We start from the raw sequence: 19356 nt of genomic DNA on the forward strand, positions 1-19356 counted from the left end.
TAATATTTAGTTTAGGGTTTTTTATTTTTAGATTTTGTAGCTGTTTTACATCAGTTTTTTTGCTAGAATTATTTATTTAATCTGATAACCTGTCTGAATTCATATGAAAAGCTACTGAGATTACAATTAGAAATGAGGTAGAGTTAGTCATATATTGTATTTTCATATAAAAACACATAAAAACCAATCACTTCAAGTTTAAGAATCTCGCTTGATCAAAAATGTCCGCATTTTAAAAAGTTAATTCTACATCATTCATTCAGTCAGTCAGTCAGTCATTCATTCAGTCAGTCATTTATACAATCATTTACCAATCATTATGTTTTGTCACATTAATAATCTTTACTGTAAATAAATTATCTTTTTTATAATCTTTTATTCCCATATCCTCTGGGAATGGTTAAGTGCATATTGTAGGTGTACGTATGATTGATGTGTATATGTACAGTGGATATAAAAAGTCTACACACCCTTGTTAAAATGTAAAAAAATGAAACCAAAATAAATCATGTCAAAACTTTTTCCACCCTCAATGTGAAATTACAACATATACAAATTAAGTGAAAAACAATCAGAAACATTTTAGGAAAAAATAGGAAAAATAAAAAACTTACAATAACCTGGTTGCATAAATGTGCACACTCTTTTATAACTGAAGATGAGGCTGTGTTCAGAATGAACCAATCAGATTGAATCTCATGTTCAAAAGTAATCATCATACACCTGTCATTAATGAAATTATTCTGATTAACCCCAAATAAAGGCCAGCTGTTTCTGTATGATTTTCTTCACATCATCTTGGTTTCATCTGACTTTTGAAGCCATGGTCTGCAAAGAGCTTACAAAGCCTCTACAGGGTCCCACTGACAAAAGGTACTGATCAGGAGAGAGGTACAAAACATTTCCAAAACATTAGATGTACCATGGAACAAAGTGAGGGCCATCATCAACAAAGTGGAGAAAATGGAGCACCACGGTGACATCACCAAGAACAGGACGTCCCTCCAAAATTCATAAAAGGACAAGACAAAATCTTAACAGGGAGGCTGCCAAGAGACCAACAGCAACATTAAAGGAGCTGCAGGAATATCTGACAAATACTGATTACTCTGCATGTGACAACAATCTCTCATATTCTTCACATGTCTGGGCTATGAGGTAGAGTGGCTAGACAGAAGCCCTTTCTCACAAAAAAACATCCAAGTTCAACTAAATCAGCCCAAACTATGTGGCAAAATGTGTTATGGTCTGATGAGACCAATTCCAAGAGGTATAATAATTCTATAATTCCAAAAGGTATGTTTGGTGCAAAAAAAAAGCACATCACTGAAAGAACACCATACCCATGGTGAAGCATGGTGGTGGTAGCATCATATTTTAGGGCTGATTTTCCTCAGCCAGAACTGGGGCTTTTATCAAGGTGGAGGGAATCATGAATAGCTACAAATACCAGTTGATTTTAGTGCCAAACCTTCAGGTGTCTGCTAGTAAGCTGAAGATGAAAAAGAATTTCCCCTTTTAGCACGACAATGACCCAAAGCATACATCCACATCAACAAAGGAATAGCTTAAACAAAAGAAGATCAATGTTTTTGATTGGCCCAGCCAGAGCCCAGACCTGAATCCAGCTAAAGATCTGTGGGGTGACCTGAAGCAGGCTGTGTACAGGAGATTACAATCTGATGGATCTAGAATGCTTTTGCAAGAAAGAGTGAGAAAATATTGTTAAGTCAAGATGTGCCACTCTGATGGAATATCTTGACTTAGCAATATTTTGACTCTTAGCTAAAAAGACTGCTTCAGCAAAGTATTAGTTTAGGGGTGTACACACTTACGCAACCAGGTTATTATAAGTTTTTTTTTTATTTTTCCTATTTTTCCCTAAAATATTTGATTGTTTTTCACTTAATTTGTATATGTTGTAATTTCACAACATGGAAAAAGTTCTGACATGATTTATCTTGGTTTCATTTTTTACATCACAAAAACTTGCCATTTTAACAGGGGTGTGTAAACTTTTTTATATCCACTGTCAATACACTGGAAGTAACTTGTAAATTCTCTGACTCTTCATATCTTGTGCTCACATTAAACAATTAAAAAACAACTAAGCAGCTGACTGAGGATCTGAATCAATCTAATAGATGCCTACGAAGCAGAGGAAGGCTGTAAAAAGATCCCAAAGCATCCAGCTCAATTTCTCAATTTCAAAAATGTCATTAAGAAACGGCAGTTTTGGAGAACTGTGGAAGTCAAGGCAATATCTGGAAGACCATGAAAACTTTCAGTCAGAACGTCCCATATGCTGGCCAGGAAGGCAAAACAAAACTTCAATATGACCTTAAGGACATGCAAGAAATTTCATCTGACACATGAGTGGCAAGGCACTGTTCTAGTAAGCAGTGTTGCTTGCACAAATATAATCTGCATGGAAGAGTCATCAGAAGGAACCTGTGACCTCATCTCAAATGATAAGCCAGAGGCATTTGTGCTGTGCTGTGCACTGATGAAGTAAAAATAAAAACTCTTTGGCCACAATCACCAAAGGTATGTGTGAAGAAAAAAGGAGCAGCATTTGTGAAAAGAACACCTTGCCAACTGTTAAGCATGGTGGTGGATCTCTTATGCTTTATGGGTGTGTGGCAGCCAGTGGCACAACAATCACTGCACAGCTGGATGGAAAAATGGATTCCGGTAAATATCAGCAAATTCTGGAGGCAAAGGTGACACAGGCAGTCAAGACACTGAAGCTGAAAAGAGACTGGCTTCTACAACAAACAATGATCCAAAACCTACCTCCAAATCCACCATGAAGTACATAAAGAAACATGAGCTGAAGTTTCTGGAATGGCCCTGACTTGAAATCATTGAAAATATGTAGGTAGGTTTTAAACAAGAACAGAAGGACTCCTTGCTGGCCACAAGCTTGCAAGCTGCCAAAGGGAGGGTTACTAAGAACTGAAGTAGGAGAGTGTCCAAACTTTTGCACATGCCACCGTTATTCTCTTATTCATCAAATATAAAATATATGTACATTAATATTTGCAGACAGATGTTTTTTTTAATAGTTTGTGTTTACTTCTTTTCACTTCAAAAATCAACAAGATATGTAATTTGGCTAGGGTGGCTAATATTTTTCATACAACTGTACTTACTATCTAGATAAGCCTGACTCCATAAACTATAAAGGATAGGGAGAACTTGGCCACTTAGGAGTCATTTAGACAAAGCACACATTTGACGGACATCCTGCGTGAGCCTGACCTCATCATCAACCTACTTTGACGGTGCCCCACCTTGCAGAGAGCCCACACACTGCATGGTAGGATAATGGAGAGGGCAATATGTCTTCCTGCAGACCCCCAACTGTGAACCCCATTGTGCTCTTCATGCATAAAAGACGAGGTAAGGAGGACGAAAGCATAATTCCAGTAAATTATATATGGGGTAAAATTAATGCTGGGGCTCATCGGAAGGTGATTTCTTTATAGAAGTCTGGCCAGTGTGTGATGTATGGCATTAATTTCCTGCGTGACACTCTTTATGACTGCCACAATGCCCTGCTCACTGCTTCAGTCTGAAGGCAGGGCTGAGGAAGGTTAGGCCTTATTTACTGCTTTGTGCTTTACAACGGCAGCAACATGTAGAACAAATTGTCTGCAGGAAACCATAGTGTCAGATAACGCTATTCTTAAGTGAATGGTGGACATGGGATGAGTCGGCTGGGAATCCATAAGCTATAGAGCTACTCAACATGACGGACTTTCTATGCGTGACTGCCTCAGGATTTCAGAAGGCCTAGCTGGATAAGCGTGTATAAGCATTTCCATCCAACAGAGATTATATATAGGAATATATACACATAGCCTGTAAAGGTTATGTGGTGGGAAGTCAGTTTTTATTGCTGTAATTACCATATAATTATACCATCCGTGAAATATACCTGAATTGTTGTTGGGCTCATTAAATCACCCTTCACATAAACGTCAGGAAACAGGGTTTAATTTCATAACATTCTTTAAAATATAAACAGGAGATACACCTAGATCTTCGGCGTCATGGACGATGGCTCATTTCAATTATTTTTTCCTTCATGCATCTCTTATCCCAAAGTCAATTATTGTTGCTGATTTGCGCCCAAACATGTTTTCACAAGCCAATCAAAGGTGAGCCCATAGAAATAATGTTTACACAACCAAATATGCTGGGCAATATCCCTTCATCTGTTCAACCACTTCATTCTAAATGAGCTTATAAAACCCGGTCAGTTTATGCAAAGTTTCCAGAATAGCAGTTTGGAATAATAACAGAGATAAAGTATGCAGAAAATAATATTAAAGTGCGTGTCCTTTAATAGCATTCTTTAATTAGATGTTTGATTACTGCTTCCTACAAAACACAGCTGGTGAGGAAGTATACGATCATTCTGTGTGGAATAATGAACAACTGCACAGTTTTCACTCCAATTCATTAAAGGATCTTCGGAGTGTCTTGCAGTTTTATGTTAAATTGTAAGAGGCCATAAACAAGCCAGTAAAAATGTTCCATTTGTAGAATTTAAACAATTACAATTTATGTGCAATGATACGCGCAATATGAGGAGGTAAACATGGGAAAATAGTATTAGGAGTAAACACAGGAATGTCACAATCAGAATTCAAGTCAAACTGAGAGCTAGGGTATGATTCTGAAATCAAACAATGCATACAAATGACTGGTGAATTAGTGCAGAACACACTCACGTTTGTCTTAATATCATTGTGGGGACTTTCCACTGACATAGTTATTATTGTATAGTAGCTATTTAATGCTATAGCTGAATCTAACCAGAACCTTAACTTCAGTGACTACAAGAAAAATTTTCTGAATCTTAGTTTCCTAAATAATAGATGTGTAAAAAAGCGTGTTTCCTCACTGGGACCAGCTAATTGTCCCTGCATGGTCAAACCTGCCATATATTCCTATACATTCAGGCTATGGACTTTTTAGTTTTGTTACTACTTGGCTAGAACATATTTTTTTGTCCAACCAAAAAAAGCAGCAAAACTACATTTTCTATGTATCTAAACTAAATATATCTTATGAATAAATTTAAAATAACATCAAAAAATAAAATCACTGGATAAAAGATCTGTGCAGGAATGCGAGTCAGGACCACTGAGCTAGAAAACTACAGAGCAAATCTTTAAATAATATCTTAAAAAAGTAGAGCACTGTATAGTATAGTTACCATAAGTGCCACGAAATATGTGCACTGCTGCAGTGTCTGTAATGGAACTGAGAAAGAAATGTTTTTTTTTTTTTTTTTTTTTTTGCACAATAGTCTGTTGTTTTGTTGTCAATTTTGGTATTGTAGCACCACACACTTTGCAACAACACTAAAACAGCCACTAACACACACAATGTGGGAATTTACTCTGCTTTGCAAAAAGAAACCAGCTTTACTAGAGATGACACAATACCACTTTTTCTTTTCCGATACTGATACTGAAATCTTGAGTATCAGCCAGGACGGACAACCAATCAGATATCTATGCTAACAAAAAAAAATCCAGTCAAATCTATTTACATGTAACCATTTCCAATACCAAAAATAAATTTCTTTTCCAAATCCAATTCTAATCTTTGCCTTTTGTTACAGGAGCTGATATCTGATATGGTTTATCCAATATCTGATCCAGCTTTTTTTGTTGCTAGTATTGGCCTGATACAAATATTGGGTATCGGATCAATGCCATTTCTAATCTTCAATCTTCATGATCTTCATTTTTAAATGCCACAATAAAAATATCAGTATAGAACAAAAACTTTGTTAGATGTCAGTTCAGACAGGAATATGAATACAGCACGCAATATAAATACAACTTGTGACTCAGTATAAATATTTAATAATAAATCTCCTGAGATTAATGTGAAGAGAGGATTAGCTAACACTGACAATACCAGTTCTCATAATCTGCACAGGTGTTCAAGTTCATTTTTCAGTTTGGATAATGAAATACATTTTCAGCAATGCACTCAGATAAACCTTTCAACTTTGTTAAAAATTTTGCTCTTTCTTTCTAATAAGATTCACCACTTGTAAGTGTTTCAGAATATGATTAACTGAGGATGAGAACCAGACGAAAGCAATTAAGTTGGTGGAACTGAAGAAAAAGAAAGTGATGCAATATTTGGAAGCTACCTTGAAAAAAATATTTAAATATTAAAGATATTTGAATATTTATAAAGAACATCTGCTAAAATATCAGATAAGCTTTCATGAAATATCCTATTTATTTGAGCAAATCTATCTCCAACTACATTGTAAACTTTGCCTTGGTTAACTAGGTATAGGATTCATTGGATTAATAACACTGCATGTGTTTGCATGTTTCGCTATATCTTCCCATTATTCATAAAGCTACCAGTTTACCTGCATTTATTTACCCAGAAAACCTACACACTTACATTTAACTGAATTTTTACTTTTAACTGAAAGGAGGCAAACAAAGTGTATGCCAAAAAACACACACTAACAACTCAGCATGATTGTAACCTCCCACAGGATTATTGACTCATATGCTGCTATCTTAGCATAAACAACAAATATTAGATGTGATGGAAAACAGACAGTAAGCAGCCTGGATAAATTCAGAAAAAATAAAAATAAATCAATAACCAACCAACCAACCAAATTCATGAGCATACAGAGAAAAATGGCTTCCCTGAAAACATATTACTTTCTTTTAGACTGCAATTCCATAAGCTGGCATTTAAAAAAGGTTTTTAGGGATTTCTAAAAGTTCTAGCTGGAATTTAGAACAAAATATAGGAACAAATATCTGGGAAACAAAGTGTAATTCACTCCTCTGTTCCTTCATCATTGCTTTCCGAGTTTAAGCTCCGAAGGATTCTCCTAACTCCGTTTCTTTCCTTTCTCTCTCTCTGTGCATGTGTGTTTCTCTCTCTCATTACCCCAGATGGCATGCTGTTTATCACGCTGACATTAATTTATTACTAAACCTTGAGGCAGTGGAGATAATCAAAGATATGGGCTATGTAGGGACTCCTGCTTCTTTCGAGTGCATATTGCACATGTTAAATGAAGGGAAGTCTCGTTCTTGTAGCCATAGCTTTGACATAAACCAGTACCGTGACAAGTGGACTGCTTGATTTCGCTCTACCCTCTATGTTGAACATCTATCAAACACTGCTGTGGAAACACAAAGCGAATGACCTTTGACAATAAGTCAGAACTCACCTGTCAGCGAACACAGAAATATTTCCACTCCTTTCTGCTTGAGTCAATTGAAAGGAGTAGAAAGAATGAACCACTTTCCTGACAGTTCCGTTCAATTAAATGTGGTCTGCTATTGTTTCCAATGCCTTTTCATTTCTTTCTTCCTCTGTCTTTCACAAGGTCTCTGTCTCTTCCTTCATATCTGTTGGCTAGTCTAACTCTGAATTTGTTCACTGAAGGGACAATGGAATAAGACAAAGGGTAAAAATGCATCCCTAGAAATCTGACATTTGAAACATTTAAAAATGTATTAAGCCAAATATAAATGTTGCTTCCATTCAGCACTGTAAAAACTTGCACTAAATGTATAGTATTTAATTTATTGAAAAATACTGTTTTATTATTTTATAGGATTGTACTGTAAATGGTTAGAGCAGTGCACTGGTTTATAGTAAAATACCAGAAAACACACTGCAGTGGGAGGTGCTTTAGGTGGGAGTGACAATTGTAAAGATTCCCTGAAAATTAATGGATCGTTATTTTGTGCCTTTTATTTTACTGACTCTTTCAGGTGAACACAAACCCTCTTTTAGTTTAAGTTTATATGCTGGTACAAACTTCTGTGAAATTCGTCTTTAGTGCAAGCTATTTCAAAGGTAAGCTAGTTGAGGGAAGTGAAGGCCCAGTATTTAAGCCTTTAAGCTACAGATCAGAAGGTTGTGAGTTCAAATCTCAGCACCATCAATCTCCCAAGGTTGGGTTCATGAGCAAGATCCTTCAACTTCAACTGCTCAGCTGTATCCTGCCTCAATTGGAAGCTGCTTTGGATAAAAGTCTCTGCCGAATGAGCAAATGTAGTAGAAACATACAGAGATATGCTGTAAAAAGTACAGTAATTACCTGTAAATAAATTACAGTACTTCACTGTGAATTAGGTCTTTGATTGCATTTCTTCTTCCACCTTGCATTTCATCTTGCATTTCATCTTGCGTTTCATCTTGCATTTCATCTTGCTGGTACTGAATCAATATTGTTTCATAATAATATCATATCATCTCCTTTACCTTTGTAGTTAATCTTGAAACCGATGGAGCCAACACTTTCATCAGACTGAAGATGAAGCCACATCTGATGGGTCATGCTGACGATGAGGTCCGGAACAAAGCTGCCCGTCAGCCTGACAAACCACAAGCATATGAGTCAGATGTACTATATGAGCATTATAGTACAATTACATGCACTTCACCATTAGTCATACGTCTAAATTTCACTTTTATTTCATAGTTCTTCACATTTGCTTTTCCACTGCAAAAGAAAACATCAAAAGTGGTTCCAATTTGGCACCAAACTTGAACTTGTGATGTCAGAATATGGAGGTGGGGTAATTACATCAATATGACAACAACACACGCAGTTCAATTCTTTGAAGAAACAATCTTATACTGGTGCATGCTAGAACGTGAGGGAGAGCAACACCGTTAATGCTAATTAACCTTAGAAATAACTATGATATTTAGAAGAAATAGTTACAAGCAATCAAAACATGTATCTGCAGTTTCGAGCATCACTAATTGTGTTTATACAGTATATGTGTGTAGAGTTTAAGAACATGATCTTAAAAAAATGGACTGAACAGAATTGTGAGGAAATGCAATAACCTTTTTAAACAATGTCTCTAATGAAATGAAACAAACTAAGTACTGAGTAAAAATTTATAACAATTGGACAATAATTATAACATAGTTAATTACAGTTAGTTAGCAAGACTGAGACACTCACACTTGCAGGATGGTCCGGGGGTCTCCCACTTCTCCACCATCTCCAATAGTTAGTGTGTCATACCCGAGCTCCAGGTCAAACTCCTCAAAGTTAATCTGGATCACCTGTCAGAAAAAAAAAGACAAATAAAGCTTAGCAACGTGTAAAATGATCTATCATAGTTTATGCATAAAAACAAATTGTGTATTACAACTGAAAGCCACAATAGTTATTTTTGTTAACACTTTATTTACTTTAGAGAAGTAAATAACCAATAATCTGTCAGGTGACTGTCCTCAACCAGCCTATCAACAATGGTTGTTGATATTTAGTAGATAATTATAGATTATCAACATGCCTTTTTTCTTTTGCTCATTTAGATGGTCCAGTGTATGGTAGTTATAATATGAAATGTTGTAAAAATAGGTATAAAAATTGTAGTGATAATCTATAGATTAGAGATATAAGAGAATATGAATAAGTTATTGGGAATTAACATATAATATCTTCCATACAGATTCAAATATGAAGCACAACGTTCAGTTTGCTTTTTTTTTTTTTTTTTGCCAGAAAGACTCACAGGATATCTTGTTGTGACTAAAGCTGTGCATCGTTATTGGGATCCCATGGAATGCAACAAAACAGCCTTGTGAGTGGAAGGTTTTTACTTTCATGTGGGTGCTCAAAAGATATGAAGCTTGTAGGACAAAGAAAGACCATATTGCACATAAAGACTGCATAAAGCGATACAAATATTTGGAGCACTAAGCATAACCAGATACAGCTAAAGATACAGACAGTGGCATCATAAGTCTACTATAGACTACAAACTTTTCTGTTTGTCTTCAATTTATTTGAATGCTCCAGTTCATGGCTGTTGATGTTCAATAGATAATCTATAAACTCGTAACTACATTTCATGATGACACTATTCATATATTTTAGTACCTATTTTTGATAGACAGTTGATAGGCTGGTTCATGATAGTCTATAGAAGGTTTATAGACTGTCTAATGCAGACTATGCAAGTAAAGTGTTATTTCTAAAATTAAAGATTTTTCCTGCAAGATGACATATGAGTTGATTAAAAGGAAAACATTTGATCCCAAGTTGTAAACCCAAGTTGGTACCATTGAAGGAGTTTCAGCTGTGTAAGACATTTCATTTTCAGTTAGTTTCTGGGTATATGGTTGGTTATGTAGCTAACAGACCATTCCATTAACAGACAATCCACACATGCAGTATTATTTTAACAGACCAGTCACTAACTTGCTCTTGCAAAAGACATTTAGGCATGTTGCTGTTAACCACACCCATTAACCACACCCATTTTTTAAAATATATGTAAAACTATTGAAAACAATGTCTTTCCAAAGATATGTATCTGTTTTTTTTAATGACCTTGGAAACTACACACAAAGTTTTAACTGTAATATTTTAGTCTTGCCTAACCTTTCCAAAACTTCTCTTCTCAGACAGACTATATCGAGTCATTCCTTCTCTGAGAAGGTGACATAGCTATAGTGTAAGGGGCACTGCGAAGGGTGTCCACTACCAGTTCAGTTAGGTAACACAATTGTTCTTGTTGAATGCATATCATCAAAGGATGCACAGATATAGCATTCAGATGTTCTCTTTTCACTACATTCATATATGGCGTCATTTCATGTACAACTCAATATTGCTATCATGTAAGAGAAGTAATAGTATGACTATAATAAACCTGCATATCATGTGTAAAAGTAATCGAGTCACTATAATATGGGCTGCACCAGTTCAGTTAAAAAAAAAAGTTCTCTCTTTGGACTTAATGGTTCTGCAAAGATATTTTGCTGTTTATTTGCAATGCTTTGCCCCAGGACAGCGTAAGAATATTCCACTTTCCTCTCTGTTTGCCTCTGATCTATAACTCCTTTATATAACTAAAACAAGACCAGACATAAGTACCAACACTAAGTGCCATTATACATTATGCAACCAATATGTCTAAAAGTAATTACTTATAAAACAGCTATACAACCTCATGTATATTGAGGACTTTGTGAAAGTAGAGAAGGTTAAAAGACAAACTAAAGACATACACCAACATGTCTAAAGAATGGCAGCCTTACTGAGGACAAGACCTACTTCATCAGGTAAATGACTCAGCTGAAGGACAGTTTCGAGTACATAAATCCAGCACCAGCCTTTTTTTCTTTTATCCTACTCTTCACTGTGCAGAGTACTTATCCCTGATTAGCATACATGAACATGTTTGTCCAGTTTAGCTTCATACAGCTTTAACATTCAGCAAGACACTCAAAGTAAAAGTAGGCTTCTTGTTGTAATCATTGACCCAACAAGGTGCCTTGTCCGTGCAGAAACATGAAACATGCATATATTGCCAAAGGGCATCCAAATTCTCATTTTCTTCAGTTTAGGCTTGCCGACTGGGATCAATAATCACACTTCATTCTGTGGACCACCAGCTGGACACAATCCCAATAGACAGTCAACAGCAGGCTCAGGACTCAGGACTGTATATATTACGTATTGGACCAAGTACAAGGAACCACAAAGAAAAAAATTATACTGATTTAGCTCATGCTCGTGCTGAACACTCTCAGGACAAAAAAGTACTATTTGGAACCCCAAAGTCCAAGTTCTTCAGTTTCTTAACCGAAATCTTACAGCAGGTTCCAGCTTTAGGAAGCTAGAACCTTTCCCCATTCAAAGCACCACTGAATTACAATCATTTTGGACTGTATAATACTTGAAGGGTGTAACTAGCATAAATAAGACATTGTTATAAATTAACCAGTGAAATGCTGTTTGTATCTCAGTTGAAAAACTGCTGTATGAGTCTTAAAACTTTAATAGCTGCAAAACTGCTGCACATGAGGCGGTGTGCCCATAAACAGCAGGCGCACACTGCACTCGGAAGCAGGATTATGCTCTTGGCACTGAGTGCTGAGTGAGGAAAAAGTTATTAGAAAAATGTTTGTGCACACGGTGCAGTGACCAGCGGTCAAGCCACAACAGCCATGAGCATGCCATTTTGACTGCATGTGCCAGTACAGATCCATCAAGCATAAGTAGGGTATCATGTTCACCTACCATGCTGTAAAACTGTGCGGCTGTGGGTCACTGAAACTCACATGACAATCAAAATAAAGACAAAGAGGTAGTTAGAAAATAATTGGCTTGGAGTGATTTATATGGACCTTTCAAATGGATAATAATAATAATAATAATAAGAGCTATTTATGCACTGCAGCCGTTGTGCAGCACAGCACCACTTGAGTGCTTATGATAAGGGATAATTGTACAATTGTTCTCTTAGTTTTAATGCAATTTACATTGTTCAATGAATAAAGTCCAAGAAATGTGTGACACCTTAATTTGGATAAGTTTGGCAAAGAACACAGAATCCTTTATTAGTAATTTCTGAGCATACTTTATTGTTATTTATAACCCAGTGCTGTTGGATTCTCAAATCTAATTGGTCAGAAGGTTCTGATTAATTTTCTACATCAGCACAGCTCTGACAATCGTGCCTATAACTAGCTATGACACAAATCACAGGTTTTCATGAATGTGCTCATTATACATCATTATTTCTATAATAACAAATCATTCACAGGGACCTCTATGGTAGACCTCTACATAATTTACGGTGAAAAATAAACAGATTAAAAAATGTGCTGTTATGTAACAAAGAAAATCATATAAACGTTGATATGGTGACGCTTTCTATAGAGAAAGACGTTTATTTAACATTTATTTATGGTTTCTGCCATGGGAGAGACTTCAAGACAGCGGACTTTGTGCTTTCTGGTTTCTCAGTAACATGACAAGCTGTGTTTCAAAAGAGAGAAAAAAAAGAGAAGCTGATGAGGGAACGACATTTTTATAGCTGCTATGATGTAAATGATAACAGGAATTAACTTGTTGTGTCTGTAAATGGATAAAAAGTACCAGCCAGTCATTAATAATTAAAACATTTCTGTGGTAAAGGAGGAATAAAATACTTTGAGACATGCTGTTATAGGAAAATAATCACCTGCAAGGTGGTAAGTTATCATACCACCCATCATGTTTTATCCTTTATATATAACATTATTGTTGCATTGTTGCACTACAACAGTGAATTGTATGAATTATAGGAAACAGTTTATGCTACAGATTTCTGCTATAGGCTAGCTTTCCTACACAGCTAGCAAACAGCAGCAGCTTGTCACCTCTATGCAAGAAAAACTCCAGTGACACTGGTGTTTATGCCCTGTCTTTTCCAAAACAACAGGACTACACAAAAGAACTCCTTAGCAACACAATAAAATGCTGCGTTGAAATGTCTGAAGTACAGACATCTCTTAAGCTGGATTTAGGGCCACAGCACTAAAAGGACTAAAACAGCCTTACTCTTTGATAAAAAGCATTGCAGAGACATTTAAATAAAGAGCCTTAGTCCTCAATAAAAAAAGAGAGTGCAAATGTATTTAAATCTAGTTAATCTGATGCACCAAGTGAACTTTTAAAATCCATAATCAATGTTTCTGCATCAAAGGAACATGCCTGTGTGTTATTCAGCCCTCCAGGAAGTCATTAAGGCAGTAATGTAAGATAAACAATCAGTGAATCCATTTTACCCCCCAGTGTGTACAATTTTATTTGCCAATCAAATTACACACCAGGAGGTAATACAAAGCCTATATGTTTTCATGGACAAAATATTTACTCTGCCAGAGCTGCAATGCAGACTGCCCTGTTACTTTAATTAGCTCTAATTAAAAGCTATGATTTGGGGCCCAATAGTGCCCACTGGTTAATGCCACAGGGTCAATATCCTTCGAGCTCTTTCTTATTCACGGCCAGGGGCTTCACTAGAGATTTATGTAAGAGTAAGATAAGTAAGAGTAAGATATTCCTTTATTTGTCCCGCAGTGGGGAAATTGCATTTAGCAACAGCAGGGGTACAGTACAGAAAGAGTATAATGGCTTAAATAGTGCTAAAGCAAAAATCCTAACACAAAACAAAAAAGGAGAGGGGTGTACACACATAAGTACAGGTTGGTTGAGAATAGTGTAGCTTGCCAGTAGTGTGACGGTATTGCACATCAAAATGTTGCACACTGATATTGCACATAAATGTGAGTGTAAATACTGCAATGAGAGTTTATAAATAAATAAATCAGCAGTGTTCATTATAAAGTCTTGGGTGGGAGCTATGCCTTTACTAAGGTCTGGGTCATGGGCTACCAGGAGAAATAAAAAAAAAATCATCCATAACATGTCTGTTCGTCATGGATTTTTAGAGTAGCAATAATAAAATTGATTTTAAAAATATGGCTATTTGGTCAAGTTGGCCAACAGTAGATCTGTTTCTTCACAGTTTGTACATGTAAATACTCTCTGGCAACAGTCTCAGATCAAGCAAAAGAACAAGCTCCGCTGGTTCAATCAGAAAGAGTGTCATTTTGCTCTATAGATGAGTTTACAAATTTCAAGGTGATAGTGACATTTGACAGCAGAAATATTTACTTTTCTCAATTTTTATTCTCACAAATGGGATGTATTAAGTGAATTCTTAATATGAACAGGGAAGAAATCTACTCCATCCCGAGCCAGAGGATGGTAGAGCTGTTAGTCAGAAAGCACACGCTAAAACTAAAAACTCTATTAAACTTTCTTTCTTATTGATCACTAACCTCCATCAGTGCTGTCAGTCTCTCCCTCTCCTTCCCTGTGCATTTAGTAAAACATTATCAATCGAACCCAGTCAGTTCAACAGTTCAAATTTTTTGTTTGAACTGACAAAATCTTGTCACCTGACTGGTCTTCACTCTCTCTCTCTCTCTCTCTCTCTGATTAATTGAGGGATATAAAACTGCATTGTGATAAACGCTAAGTGATTTTTTCCAGTACACACTGTAATGCATAATTGATACTTTTAATAATATGTCATAAAGTCAGTCCCCATTTCCTGAGTTGCATGTCCAGAAATGCAGAAGTGCTATGTCTTGACATTGAAATCATTTTCATTTTAACATGACCTTAGTGTTAGTAGGCTTTCTTTGCTTTTATTTCCTTATTTAGCCCTGTTGCGTTTTAGGAAAATTGAGTGAGTAAAATCTGAGTGTTTTAATTGTTCAATTATATGCTTATATTCCATAAGATATCAATAAAGAGATAATCTGAGGAAAAAAATTGCAGTCTCTGAAATAAAAAAAAAAAAAATCACTTTCAGGTTGAATATGTTGGCCAGCAGCACATGAAGGGATTCTCTCATGTCTATCCATCATTTTGTGTGTGCACAGCGCTCAGTGGGCAGGAAGTGTAAACATACCAGGAGGAGAAGACAGATGAGATACAGCAGTGAGCAACAAAGAAAATCCAATTTTGCCACTGAATAAGTGAATGAAGATGGACCAGAAAAAGAAATCCTTAAAACGAGTTGGACTTATCAAGAGGGTAGACCAAAATAAACATCGCTGTGGCTTTTCAGCAGAGAGCTGAGGGCATTGAAGGATTAGCAAAAGTGATGGAGCGCTAGATCTACTTCAGCTGGAAAGAACTTTTGGTTCTAAGAACATCTAATCTGTCAGGTTTTCTGGTTGTTTTTCGAGAATGTTTTTATGGTACATTTATATACGGTCCAGCCACGTTACTGTCCCATATATTAACACAAATCTTTCCGTAATGTATGTTTGTGTCCAACTGAGAGCATGCTGTGATCAGAGATCTAAGAACATTTGGAACACCCTATTATTACAGCGGATATGTTCAGAACATTGCGTGAACATTACTTTTGAACTTCACAAATATATTACTCAATTTTCTGACAGCATTCTCTATCAGCTTTGCTACTTCTCTGGAACTAAGGCATGAACCCAGACCAGCACTTTCTGTGTCTTCTAGACAGGCAGCGTACATGTACAGTACAGTGCAAAAGTCTTAGGCACATGCAAAGAAATGCTGTAGAGCAAAGATGCTTTCAAAAATAATGAAATTAAATGTTTCTACATTAAAAAAAATACTATAAAAAGCAGTAAACAGTAATAAATGAAACAAAGTCAATATTTGTTCTGACGATCCTTTGCATAAAAAAAAAAAAATTGTAGTCTCAGGTACAATTAGTGCAGTTTTATAAGGAAATTCGATGGTAAGTGTTACTGAGCATCTTGCAGAAGCAGCCACAGTTCTTCTGGAGACTTTGACACACTTGCTTCTTATTTTTGCAGCAAAACCCAGCAGCCTTCATTATGTTTTTTTGCCTGCAAAGTGTCTCTTATGTAATCTGCTGCTTTCTTTACTGACATACAAACATTTTTCTGGAACATTTAAATTTGTGCTGGAAAACTAATGTTTGGAATTCTAAAATGTTTTTTTTTATTGAATCAATAATGTAGAAGTCATAAAATAAAAATCTATAACAAAGTTTGTACTAAAAAATTTGCCTGTCTTAGGGTGCCTAAGACCTTTGCACAGTACTGTATGTCTATGGGAAGATTATCTAGCTATTGTGTACAAAAGTGTTGCTTTAAGCCGGTTTGATGAAGATCCACTAACAATATACCTGAGATAAAAAAAGACTATGTTCTGCTTGAAACATAATTCAACCTATACTTCAGGTAGTAAGGATATTTTTTTCTGTCCATTAGCATGTTTCCTTTACATTTTTCCATTTCCACTACAGAGTCTGTAGCTGTCCCAAGAACTTTGCGTCATCCTTTATCGTCCTCCTGTTGGTGGCTTTTAGACGAGTGTCACGCCCGAATTTAGTTGTCAGCTGTCTTTGGTCGCAGTGGCACTAAATTAGCCGCTTGTGAGCATGTCACATTATGCATTCTATGACCGCAGATCTCAACTCACGAGTCATGAGTCGTTTACAACGTGTCTGTGACAGCAAAATTGAGTTGAAAAACGTACAGTTTAAAGCCAGCTTTAAATGATGTAGAAGAGGTAACTTGACATAAGCTTAGAGCATTAAAAGTGAGTTTTGGTGGAACTTGTCAAAAGTTCACAAGATCAAATTGAGACCTGAGTATGCCCCTTGAGTTGCATCACGGTCCTCATAACGAGTGCTGTTTTCCTCAACTGTGTGTGTCTCTGCCTCTTCTTATTTTTAATTTGTGTATACAGTACATTCCTTATGTTTTACTTTGTTTCCCTGCAAAGTCTTATGATGCAATTCTGGGTCTTGTGTTTTGGGATATTATGTATTTTCTGACTCATGTCTGTGTGTGGGTGTGTTTTTTTTTTCTGTGTGTATTGCTTAAAGATTATCTGTGTTTTATCCAGTCTGCCTGTTGCCCTATCTTCAGCTATGAAGTCCGACCATGATTTCTGGATTACTTTTACTAGACTAAGCATTGAGTTTACACACTGATGTCCTGTCCCTCAATGCAGCACGATAAAAACAAATAACTTTGGAATATTCTGTTTCGTTTCTATGAAATAACTGTTAGCTATTTATACTTTCTGTAGAACGTTTATATCACATAAAATCATTTTGTAATAATGTATGCTAATGTATATAAGAATAGGCATCCTCACTTCTATAAGCAAGGTCTCACAGCAGGTACCATTTGCCTTTTATTTAATCCGTTAAGTAACGTTTATACAGTAGGATTACTCTCAGCTTCAACATGCACTTTTCAGTAAGGTAGTCAATACCCAACCAAACACCAACTAGAACGTGTCCTGTTGAAACAAACAGATTTAAATTGCATTCAGTAAATAAAATATAAATTAAATCTAATTAACAGGTATGGTCCACCCAACTGTTAAACTGTTAGATGTTCATAAAGTAATACAGTTGTTGAAATACGAAGCAATTTATCAAACACATCTTTGGTGCTAAAACATTTGCACACCTGCTCTTTTCCTATCTTACACCTTCCACCATCCAAAATAGAGAGTATTTTACAGAATGATGTATGTTTCAAACCCCTTTTAATTACATGGCACCTTTATCTTGGAACTGCTACACAACCTGACACATATGAAGGCTGACCTTTCCTTCTGTAAATGCAATTACGAATCTGTGACAATTATGAGCCAGTACACTTCTCAGGCTATAACGGTCAGCACACGGGCACTATGCAGCTTTCACTGTATGTCCAACTGCACTTCCAACACTTCTGTCAAAATACTTCTGCCTAATTATACATTGCACTAACACAAAAAGAAAGGAATGCCTCACACCTTATTGTGCTAAAAATCAACCCTGCAAGTGTGAAAAATGAGCCTTTATAGAAATCCCTCTAAGGGATATAACACTTGGGGTAATTACTGATGGCTCTCGTCCTTCCTACTGTAATGCATCACAGTTGTATGATTCTGTAAAACTGCTTTTTGACAACAGGTGTTGTACTTAGATGTACAATGCAAAAATCTTAGCATCTGAAAATAGCTTTAATATAGTAATTAATGTAGCATTTTCCTATTATAAAACAACATTAAACCAAATATAGGATTATTAAACTTTTTTCTAGACATTTTTACCCATTTCAAGCTTCAAATTTTCTTATTTTATTGACAGATACTTTCTAGAAATAAATGCTTAAAACTGGCAAAATTATCTGCCAACAGAACAAGACTATTTCAAGCTCGAAATTATTAAAAAAGTCTAGAAATAAATTTAATAATCATATAGTTTGTTTGTTTAGCTTATAATGTGACAAATTTAACTATTTTCCAAATAATTTTTTAACTTTCTAAGATGGCTTTTTGGGGCAGTGTACAGATTACAGTATGTTTTTTGTAGTGCTTTGTTATGTCCATTCCAGGTACTTTGGATCCATTGTTAATATTTTGAGCAGTAATTAATAATTTAGTAAAAATATAAACACATTTACTTGTATTTTTAATATATTGAAATTTGTCAGTGTTGTAAAAATATATTAACAAATTCATGTACTTATATAAAAGTACATTTAAAGCATACAGAAATATATTGAATTAGTTTCATTTTAGCATGGTTAAATACATTTAAAACAATTAAAGTTTGGCTTTAATACTGCTTTATACAAAGTACATCAAGTATAAAAATAGCTGTTCCTTTATAGCACACTTTAAGTATAACTGTCATTAGTTGGCTGCAAGTGAACTGAAGTATGCTGTAGCATAATTAGGTTTAGTGTTCTTTAGTGAATTTAAGAGTAGTCTTAGATTAAATTACCCAGTAAATTGTATAAGACAAGGCATATTCTGTGTAAATTTACCACAAGGAAAAGAAAAACTTTATGGATAAAGAAAGTTTGTGTGACCTAAAATGGGTAAGAAGCCACTAAATTTGCAGTTTGATGATACTGTCTATTCATAAAACTGCCTTTTCATGGCTGAATCGAGCCCTGTAAGTACACTACGTGGCCATAAGTATGTGGCCACCAGAC

The 19356-nt window shown here is 35.7% G+C and overlaps 1 protein-coding gene across 3 annotated transcripts in view; it reads right to left on the bottom strand.

The window, feature by feature from the left end:
• csmd3b (CUB and Sushi multiple domains 3b) overlaps positions 1-19356 on the bottom strand; it is a 407371-nt gene that overhangs the window by 150823 nt on the left and 237192 nt on the right. For all 3 annotated transcript variants that reach the window (XM_053228561.1, XM_053228560.1, XM_026929912.3), the window contains exons 11-12: positions 9002-9105; positions 8287-8399 (exon numbers count right to left, since the gene is read on the bottom strand). In XM_053228561.1, coding sequence (XP_053084536.1) covers positions 8287-8399; positions 9002-9105 — 217 coding nt within the window. The remainder of the gene's footprint in view (positions 1-8286; positions 8400-9001; positions 9106-19356) is intronic.

The sequence above is a fragment of the Pangasianodon hypophthalmus genome, chromosome 23 (assembly GCF_027358585.1).
Source record: "Pangasianodon hypophthalmus isolate fPanHyp1 chromosome 23, fPanHyp1.pri, whole genome shotgun sequence".
NCBI classification, from domain to species: Eukaryota; Metazoa; Chordata; class Actinopteri; order Siluriformes; family Pangasiidae; genus Pangasianodon; species Pangasianodon hypophthalmus.